Source organism: Anoplophora glabripennis, unplaced genomic scaffold, assembly GCF_000390285.2.
Source record: "Anoplophora glabripennis isolate ALB-LARVAE unplaced genomic scaffold, Agla_2.0 scaffold584, whole genome shotgun sequence".
Lineage (NCBI taxonomy): Eukaryota > Metazoa > Arthropoda > Insecta > Coleoptera > Cerambycidae > Anoplophora > Anoplophora glabripennis.
Genome location: NW_019416664.1, coordinates 309,357 through 320,313, shown reverse-complemented (window position 1 = coordinate 320,313; position 10,957 = coordinate 309,357). Strand labels below are relative to the sequence as shown.

General features: G+C 29.3%; 1 protein-coding gene across 2 annotated transcripts in view; it reads left to right on the top strand.

Annotated features, from left to right (window-relative positions):
- The first annotated feature begins 2,539 nt into the window (after positions 1 to 2,539).
- LOC108912677 (aryl hydrocarbon receptor nuclear translocator homolog) overlaps positions 2,540 to 10,957 on the top strand; it is a 182,073-nt gene continuing 173,655 nt past the window's right edge. The window contains exons 1-2 of one of the 2 annotated variants that reach the window (XM_018717994.2): positions 2,540 to 2,715; positions 2,952 to 3,000. In XM_018717994.2, the coding sequence (XP_018573510.1) occupies positions 2,688 to 2,715; positions 2,952 to 3,000 (77 nt within the window). In that variant the 5' untranslated portion in view covers positions 2,540 to 2,687. The remainder of the gene's footprint in view (positions 2,716 to 2,951; positions 3,001 to 10,957) is intronic. The other variant, XM_018717995.2, reaches the window with a different exon arrangement.

Below are 10,957 nucleotides of genomic sequence, written 5' to 3'. Positions count from 1 at the left end.
CTTGTGATCCAAACACAAGTAGATACATACATTAAGTGTCATTTCTTTATTTAAACATGATCACGTAAAAACCATGTTTGATCTTTCGCCGTATGTAGAAGATGTGGTATCATATATAGCGGGCTTTGTAACTTCACAGGCTATAAAAATAATTTCTTGTGACATTTACAAAAAATATATAAAGGGAAACTACTCGTCTCCTTTTAATATATAACAGTAAGAGTTCACCATGAAACACGATGTCTCATGCATTAGCAAAATGTGGAATTTCTAGCTACTGATTGGACACGCAAAAACTTGCTTTAGCCAATTTCATCAATTACCCTTAATTAATAAAAATCCCCAATCAATAAAACCTTATCCATAGTATTCATAGGGTATAAAGATATACATTTTTACTTATAAACAAATTTTGTCTTCTTTTTTATTTTTTGCTAGTAGATTCATCGCTTCATGCCAGTTTGCCCTCTTTTCTTTAAGTCTTCTGTCACTACATGGTCTTTGATCCCATGTTTTTTATGGGTCTGCCTCGTTTCTTTTCCTTTGTTTTTGTTTGCCAAATCATTTTCAGCTGTCTTTCTATTCAAATTCATAACCTATCTTAGGAAATGACAATGACGTTAACCAACAAACAGACCAATGGGAAACTGAATCATAGCGCGTGCGTATAATACACAAAGTGCAACACCCCCACTTTTTGGCTTCAATTCCCTTTTAAAATGCTTTGTATATGTATAGAAAGAAGTATGTGGTGCATAGAAGATTTTAGGGACTGCCACATCTATAATTATTTTATCTATGGTCGATTGTTTTGTTTGTTAGAGAATATATAACTGGTTGCATAAGTTATGCTTACAGCGTCATAGATGTTAGCATGGAGACTATCTCCATGGATGTTAGGATCCACAACCATAAAAAGTGGGGTAAGAAATTGTATTCTTGGTTGCATATTTTTAAAAATTGGACATGTTATCAAAAAATATTTTTTACTTAAAATAAATGTATAAAATTATTGTGAGAAACCTTTCCATTTTTATATAAAGAATAGATGATAGAGTGAAGTGAAAAAAAAAAAATTTCATCAATCTAACAGGGCATTCATATAATAATTTTACAACTATTTACAAAGTTTGGGTTTAATTAATCAAGAATTAATTAAAAACTAAAAGTGAAGTGATGATATATACAATATGGCGGCCAGCACAGAACATAGTAAAGAAAGTTCGCATTCGCAAGGAAGTAACTAATTTATGAAAGAATCTGCAGATGGCGCTATATGTTCTACTATAATCAATGGCCTTTATTAGAATATAGACTGTTATTGAGCTTTAAAAAGTTCAGCCAAATTGCTTAGCTTAGCGCAGACAGTATTTGATTTTGCGCATATAATTATAAATACAAATTGTGCGGAAAATGAATAAATAAATGAGCGCGTAATATGAACTACCGTAAAAATTGTCACAAAACATCTATACTAGAGCAGTATAACCATCCGCAGTTTATATTTTGGTTTGTGTTCAGAAATTGGAAATTTTGAATGTGTCGCGAACGAAGAAAAAGAAGAATATAGGTACCTAATTTTTTTTATGCAAAAAAAATATTTTGCTGTTTTTTATATCGTATACTACAAACGAAACATATAATTCAAAATTTAAATTCCGCAGATAGTATGAAGGGCAAAAATGGCTTTTAGTACAGATACTGAGCGTCTAACCAATAAGTACTTATAATTAATGACAATTTATTTAACTGTTAACTCAACTAATCTCAGCTATTCTGAATGATAATTGGTCAATTAGTTGAGATTAACTGAGATCTCAGGTAATTAAAATACCGTTAATAACAAATAAGTATTACTATCACCAACTGTTGCAATAGCTTTGTTCCTGCAGTAAAGTTTTGATGCTAAAGTTGCCGAAAATGTTCGCGATTTCGATTAGGAGGTGGTACACCAGAAGGAAACAATGTTGTCAGCAACATTAACAATTGTTATGCATTCGTTTCCATTCACTACACAAATATGGTTTTGTCCTACCCTACAGATTTGTAGAACACGAAAAACAGAAACTGTTAGCTACGTTTACAGACTTTCGTGGCATTTGTCACTGGCTGAATAATTTGCGGACTGATCGCCTCGTCTTCGTCGGGTCAGTCTTTGACTTTTCCATTTTAAATCGTTTTCTGAAGAGAAGAGAGTTAGCATCAAGAGTCTCTTTGTCTCTAGACAAATGTTTTTATAAAAAAAAGGTTGACGTCGACATATTAGCTATGTGTTATTTGTTTGAGATCTAAGCTAGTCTTAGTTACCCTAGATTGGTCAAATGGGTGAGATTAACTGAGATCTGAGCTAAATAAAGCATAGTTAATTTCGTTGAAAACGTCATTTCGTTGGAGTTTCAGCCTTAGGTATTTTAAATAATTTGTTCTTGTTCTCATTTGCCACTTCTAAAATTTTACACTATTATCTGGTATTCTGTGGTACCGTCTTTCTTCTTTCATAAATTGTCTGATGTCAGTGATGTCTGATCTCCGATAAATATGTTCTGTGGTTTTTATAACATGGCGGTCGTTTTGTTGTAAACATAATTTTTTAGTTAGCATATGCATATATATTTTTCGTTAAAGATTGTGATACATCTATTATTTAAAAGTACATTTATAAATAAAACGCATGGTTTACGATACAGATGTCAGCTGTTACACATTCTGTGCAAGGTTAGTATACAGTAATTTTGAAATTAAACTTTGGTAAATTAAATTCAATAAGGTATATTATGAAATCGGGGCACTAAAACATAAACAGTGCATATAATTTCGAGCTATGTTATGCTTATGCATATCAATCTGTTAATTTGTTTTTCTCCCGGCTAGTTTAAATGTCAAAACAATATATTAAATACTCATTTTTGAGAATTCACTTCGTTCCCTACATAGAAAATATGTGTTTTTAGGTGCTGATCCCACAAAGGGTATCCCAAAACGTAGAGCTTTGAGCATAGGGTAAGTTTGATATTAAGACCTCTTACAGTATCTTTATTGGGTTGTGATTTGTAAATATAATTTAAATTTCTTAGTATTTAGTATGTATTGTTGAGTTTGAGTTGCTTCGGTACAAAATATTCTTGATCTATAAAATAACAATAATCCGCAGTCATTCTAAAAGATTAGGTTTTTTGAAAAATCTAAGACCCGATGATGTCATAACCACAGTAAATAGTTAACAGAATTGACGAAGCAATTATAATACTAACGCACGTTTGTAATTTAAAAATAATGCTTTTTAAAATTATTCGATTATTTAATGTTCTCATTCTCAGATCAAAAGAAATTATTAAATAAGTATATTAATTTGTTTCTGATCTTTTATCTCTTCCCATTTTAAATGTATTTATTTTCTGCACTGTAGACAAAAAATTGGTGAAGGAATTATTAGAAAATTTGTGCAATCATTGAAATAAGTGCCGGAATATACCAAATGTTTATTATGTTTAGATAATTGATACATGAAAAGCAGCAGATAATATTAATAATTAAAAGAAAATCAAATTTGTAAAAAAAATTGTTAATGATCTCTCCACATTTATTTATTTAATTTATTTATTTAGCATACACCACTTGACAGCCTAAGCCAATTAATGAGTGGGAATATCATTTAAGATTTAGTAAAAAAATATATAAAAAAGCACTTAAATATAACATTAGTCCAAATAAAGACAGAAATATATAAGTATAAAACAAATGAATTGCAGATAATATTACAAACTAAGAAAACGAATAAGAGAAAAACAAATATATAAGTAGTACCTAGAGAGTAGTACCTTGTGTATAGAAGTAAATAAAATAGTAACAGTGACAATAAATTAAAACAAAATTAATGAAATAAATCAAATTTATCAGTTTGTGTCAAGTTATTGTGGTTTTGCAATTAATTTTGTATTAATATGCTTCGCCACATCTTTTTCCTATTGTTGAATGTGCATAGGTACATGAACACACAAGTTGTTGGATTGGTGAAGGAAGTTGACTGATCTCTTTTTGAGTCATTAAATCACTGAGTTTTTGAATAGAATTTTTTAAAGGCAAATAGGCTTCCAGAAAGTATGGCAATTTTCAGTAAGAAATTCAATTTCATCAATATTCCAAGAGAGCTGTTATAGCAATCAAGTTGAAAGCTTTGAGAGTAATGTTTTTTTTAGGGTCAGAATTTAAAAAACTGAACTGGAGAATACATTTCTTGGACAAAAAGTAATAAAAACAAAGAAAATTGAAATAAAGAGTTTCTGTCTTATTGTGTGTTATCAACTTTTCTTACGTGTTCTTATGTTTAAGTATTTTTTTTTACATTTTATATTAATGGAGGTCTTCATGACAATCATTTTTCTAACATTAAATCAAGTGTGATTTGTATTTTAATATCCCTATGAAAAACGTGGTTGAGTGAAATGTCTTCAGCAATTCTAAATAAGATGCAGCCCTAACATAAAATATTTCATCCTAAATATCGAAATAGAACATGAGAGGAAAAAAGTTAATTTAAGTTGTCAAACATACCAGAAATATTTCAATATTAAAATACCTAACTATATTTATAATTTTATTATTTTGATAATTTCTGTCATCTGTAAATTATTTTGCATCATATTCAAAATCTTAGTTCCAATTTAACATGCAATGAGATGAAATATCTATTGTCATACTAGAAAACAGTGATAAATTAAATGTTAACTTTACTTACCACAAGTAATTTCATTAGTTTTAAAATACTGTCTCTTAATAATATAACAAAATAGAAATTTTTATTTTTAATTATAAAAAAAATCAATTTAAGAATGTTTGTGTTCAAATGTATAAAAATGTAATTTTAAGTGGACCAACATGTACAAGATGTCCTCTATAAAGAAATAACTTAAAGTTAAAAAAAAATATATTTTGTGTAGGTAGAGTTGACACTTTATATGTAGGGTGCCAAAAAAAAAATTATCGAGGAAAAAGATGATAAAAATTTATCTCTATGAACCAAAATTACTTTTAGGTGTATTTTTTGTGTTGATAAATCACCGAATTACAAAATGAATACCGAGTGTCAACAAATTTGAGACATTAACATATACATATTCTAATTCTAATTAACTAATAAAAATTTTCTCGACTTTACACAGAAACGGCACATGATGAAGAAATTGAAAAAATCAAATCAAAAGGCTTTAGGTCTTTTCTTTTTTATGCTCATGGTATAAATATAAGTTGATGTTATGATATTAATTAATATATCTCATGCGATATGAGATCAATATACGTTATGTATTGGTAGCAACTGTATTGTCTCTAAAGAAATGAAAAAGAAAGAGGTACATAGTTTGTTTATTTTTAATCATAATAAAAATCATCAAGAAATAAGTTTCCATTAGAGATCCAATCTTTTGATTTTATTTCTGTTCAATAGGTAAACATTATATAAAACATTTTTCAATAATTTATTTCAAGAATTGTATTACTTTTCTTTTGTCTAATTTGTAAACGTTACATATTTTTTCACATTTTCTGCCACAAATTATTTAACGGAGACTGTTGATAAGTACTTTATTGTATTATCTATTTTATACGCACTGAGAAAAGTATTTTATACATACGGAGAATCATTTTCTAGAACACTTTTTTATGAACTCTGGCTTTCAGCAATTTGGTAGAAATTTCTGTTAAAGCTTATGAAATCATTGATGGCAAATATTTCTGAAATTATTTATTTGACACATGTATTTTTATGGTTTATAAAATTAATCAAAACTTTAGAGGAACTAGAGAAATTATAAGAAACAATTTCTTTTTATTTATTTCATACCAATGAGATATTTATTGCTAATGTTATTGTAAAACAAAAATGAAAAGCCACACATACCAGATATATTATTTTAAAGAAGTCTGTATTTTTGAAATTCTGTTGAATATAGAAGAGTATACAGGGTCTCCCATACATAAAAATTATAAAGTAGAACCTTCTAATACTGACCAGCCTAGAGGAATCATAAGTTGATCAGTAAAGAGAGGTGATTTTTTAAAAGAGTATACATCAAAATTATAACTATTGATGTATGTTTAACATGGTTCAATGGTCAATAAAAATTATAATTACATTGTAGTTTAAATTTATAAAGAACAAAATTACTCATAGACTAAATTTAACTAAATAGGTATAAGTACCTACAATAAAGAAGTATTTATATATAAATATTTAATATATTTATCAATGACCGTTTCATATTTTTTAATTTATTTGATAACATTCAGATTCACATTTCAGTAATAACCTGGAAATATCAAAACTGTTTGCTTTAACAAACGCTTTTTCTAAGTCTGTTAAACATTTGCAGGCTTCTTTGAAATATTTGACAATGAAATACTTCAGCTTCCTCATTTTCACTTTCAGAATGGAAGTAGTCACTTGTTTCTCTGATCTCTTCAATACATTCGCTGAAATTCTGCACTTTCTGTTGCCACGTCACTATCGATCATTGCAAATTGTTTCAAATTTATAAATGAGTCTTGTATGGCAGGAAACATTTGTGCAAGTGGAATATTGTCTTCATCTTTTTTCCAAGCATTTATGTATTGAACATTAACATCAGCCTATGCGTCACATATGGTTTTGAAAGTAATATCGTGTCTACGTCGTAATTTTTTTCAGCCACCCTTTCGATGCTTTGAAGCCATGTGGTCCTAGGCTTTGAGCAACTTCAAGGGCTTTTGCATGAATTATTTACCTCGTTATTGCTTGTTTTGAGCCTTACAAAACCAACTGAAGAAGATTTGGTCCTGCATGTCCATCGGTATTAAGGAATTTTCTTTTTTTGCTCAGCTTTGCGATAGAAATTTTTAACTTCTTTATTTTGTAGCAGTATTGTCAATTGAGTCCTACTAGTGCCTACTTGAAAATTGTCAGCTAATGTCCTCGTACTCAAACCATTTCTTCACTTTCGTTGATAATATCAATTTTTTCTTTAATAGAAGACGCTTCCTTTTTCCCGCCATGCTGAAAATGTATGTTATTATATTTACGTTACCACCTAAGAATTCAAAATAGAACATTAAAACCAGATTCCGTCGGTTTAAGAAATAAATTTTGTGAACTCCACTATCATTAAATAATGTTCTACTTGTTTTTATGATAGTTCTTTATTGCCCTTTAATGGGAGGGATTTAGGCATTGTTGAATCCAGTAGATTGGTGCTGGCAGTCTTTTAAGAGAAAAGTCTATTGGGGTGTCCAAAAAACAAGGGGAATTTGTAAATTCAAAGAATTCAAAATCGGTCGTTATGTAGAAGTGGTCGCTTGACACAGGTGGTCACTAACAAAGGTTTTACTCCATATAAAAATTACGATTTAATTTGGTAATTACATACAGCGTGTCCCGCTGTAATGTCCGGAAGAAGGCAAAGGTTTTTATTTGTGGATTTACAACAAAAAGTCACTCTTTGTAAAAACTCCTGCTTGTTCCAAAACTGTCAAAACTGTTAAAATATTTGTAATTTTTTATACAGGGTGTTCAGTATTTAGAAAAATATTGTTAGTCGCCAAGAGTAAAGTACTGTTATTTTTGACAATATCGAAAAATATTATCAGGGATGTCATTTAGGATTCACAGGGGATTCAAAATTTGAGGTTTCACTAATTTCTGTTGATTTTTTTTTAAACAAGGCGGGCACCTGATTGTGCGTGCTATAATAGAGGAGTTTAAAATGACAGATGCTGTGGCTATAACAACCAAATAAATAATGTTTACTATCTTCTGTCAAAGTCACTTCGTGATTAATTAGGTAATATTTTATTTGAGATTACAAAGCTCACTCTCGCACAAAAAGTATTTATTGCTCAGTATTATAGTTTGGATGAAAAAATATCATTCGCGGCAGCTCAAAGATGATTTAATGAGAAATGGCCTCAGATAAGACTATAAAATGGATTTTAAAAAAATTTAAAAACTGGTTCTGTATTAAAAAAGAAAAGGATAAGAGCGGTTAACGAAGAAGAAAATGTTATCGAATTAGTGATGCAATCAATCAGAAATGCCGAAAAGACATCTTTAAGAAAAAAGGTTTCAGAAATTGGAAACGTTAGTAAGTCTCGATTGCAAACATTGTTGAAAAAAAAATAAAATACATCCTTATAAACCAAGGTTTATCCATACACTAGAAAAAGGGGATGATTCTAAAAGGTTGGGATTTTGTTTATGGGTGGGTGAGCACCATCTCGAAAACAGAAATTTTTCCCACTATAATATTTTTTCCACGAATGGAATAGTTAGCTCTCAAAATTGTAGATACTGGGCTTCCTAATTTTCGGATTAATTGTAGACGACAGTATTCAAAAAAAGTTAACGTTTTTTACAATTATGGTTAGAGAATGGTTAGACCAACATTTTAAAGATTGTTGGATAGACGATTTGGTCCTGTTCCATGGCCTCCTAGAAGTCCTGATCTGACAATAATTGACTTTTATTTCTGGGGCAATCTAAAACAGAAAGTTTATGCTGAACCGCTTGGTAATAATGTGGACACTTTAAAAAACAGAATAAGAGAAACAATTGCTAATATTCCTCTATTAGAAACACGAAATGTCTATAGAGAATTTATTAGTAGAGCAGAAATTGGAGGCAGTAAATTTGAGTAAAATTTATTTTTGTAAATTTAAATTACATTATTCCTTGTTTATGTAAATTTTCATATTATTAGCAATATATTGACTTAATAAAAATGAAATTAAAGAAATTGATTATTGCATAAATTTTGCAAATATCAAATAGTGGTACTTACAAATTAGCTGCCCCCATTGTTAAAAAAAAAATAAAAATTTTAGTCCCCTATGAATCCTAAATGACATCCCTGACAATATTTTTCAATATTGTCAAAAATAACGGTACTTTACTCTTAGCGACTAAAAATAATTTCAAAATACCGAACACCCTGTATAAAAATTGACAAATATTTTAACAGTTTTGACCGTTTTGGAACAAGCAGGAGTTTTTACAAAGAGTGATTTTTTGTCGTAAACCCACAAATAAAAAACTTTTCCCTCTTCCGGACATTACAGCGGGACACGCTGTATATGTGAGTCCATGAAACTAACTAAAACGGTAAACTTTCACAAAAACGAGAGATAAACGGGAGATTTTTAATTAAGAAAAAATGTTGACTATTTGTATAAACTGAAAACTAAAATAAATGTAATAAAATATACTATTCAGCCATTCTCATTTAGCTGAATTAACGTTGGCCGTTTGTTTTTACCCGCTTAGCGCCCTGTTGTCGTATCAGGTGAATTGATAGTATGTAATTCACCTAAATTAGGTCAATGTTGGAGGTTATTGACATTGAGATACACAAACTAAATACAGTGCGTTAAAAGTATAATAAATATGTACTAACTTTACTACTTTACTGCTTCAAAAATGTTTTAAATTAGTCAGATTAGTATTTTTGTTTTTTTATTATACATTTTATAAAAACAAAAATAATTATTTTAAAACAAAAATTAGTTTTACTTGTAATTAGTAACGTATGTATGCACATATCACTAGTTAGTTAATATTTAGTAAATTGTGTAAAAAATATTCATTTTTTAAAAACATTGCAATGTTCAGCGCTACTTCCGTATTGACATCAAAAACGCAAAACCCAAACAAAATTATTATTAGTTACGCTTTCTGCCACTCCATTAGTTTCAGCTGATAAGCGTGCACATAAAATCGAGTTTGGGAGCCGCCAAGTGACGGCGTAGATTAGAGTTTAAGTGAAACTTAAAAAACTCCACTGTTTAACTCCACTGTCCATAAAAAACTGCCCCCCTACTTAATGTTACAGCTTTTATAATTATTATAAAAGAACATTTCATTGGATTACTAAACCAAATCATAAAATATTCGCCATATCCTAAACTAGTGTAACTTTCTATTGGTGAGAAATATTTATAATCATATTTTGTCTTTATGTATGAAAAATTTGAAACTATTTTTACCAACTACTACGTTTATCTCCCAGATTTCATTGCACTTTGTAAGGGATTGTATAGAAATTTAAAAAATAAACAGTACAAATTTAAATTTCTGTCCGATCAAGACTCATTGATTCAGACTGACAAAAATTTAAATATGTACTATTTATTTCCTAATTATTTGTTTCATTCATTAAATCCAACTTCTTTCAGATTGGATCAAAATTTGAGAGGTGATAGTCATTGTTGATATTTTGCGTACGGACATATCACAAAATGGCGGTCATTATACGATCGCCAGTTCGCGCAGATTTAAGCTTATTCTACATTTACTTATTTGTGCTGAAGCTGTATATACATACTGGAGTGAATGGAAAATGAAGAATTTTCTTCATATTTATATACATAAATGTATATACTTATAGTAGAAATTTTTGTTTTTATTATAATTTCCAGCAGCTTGCCACTCTCGTTCAGTATATTTCAAAACAGTTCAGTTATTTATTAGTTAAAAAATAAATATTTTGCCGGAAAATAATTGTGAATAAATAAATATATTTTAGTTTTGACAGTTCACAGTGAGCTACTAAAAATTATGTTGCTGTTATTATAAGTACCTCTGCGACGTGACAGGATGGAACGTTTATCCTTTTATAAAGAATTGAACACGGTAGGGACTGTCACCTGTCGTTGTCTTGGGTCGCACATGCGAATCAGTTTTTCATTATACGTAATAATCATATGTGAAAAATTGTTGGTGCTATAAAGATAATAATAATTAAGTGTATTAATCACCTGACATTAGAAAATTTTTTTTGTGGTATTTTGTTTAAAACTTTTTTGAATACGAAAAAATGCGTTTTGAAAATCAGCTCCTCAAATGTGTTGACTTTTTTGAAAAATAAAACAACTATCCGAAATTGCTTCGATTAGCCGCTAGAGGACGTCAAAGATGGCAAAATTTTAGGTTTTT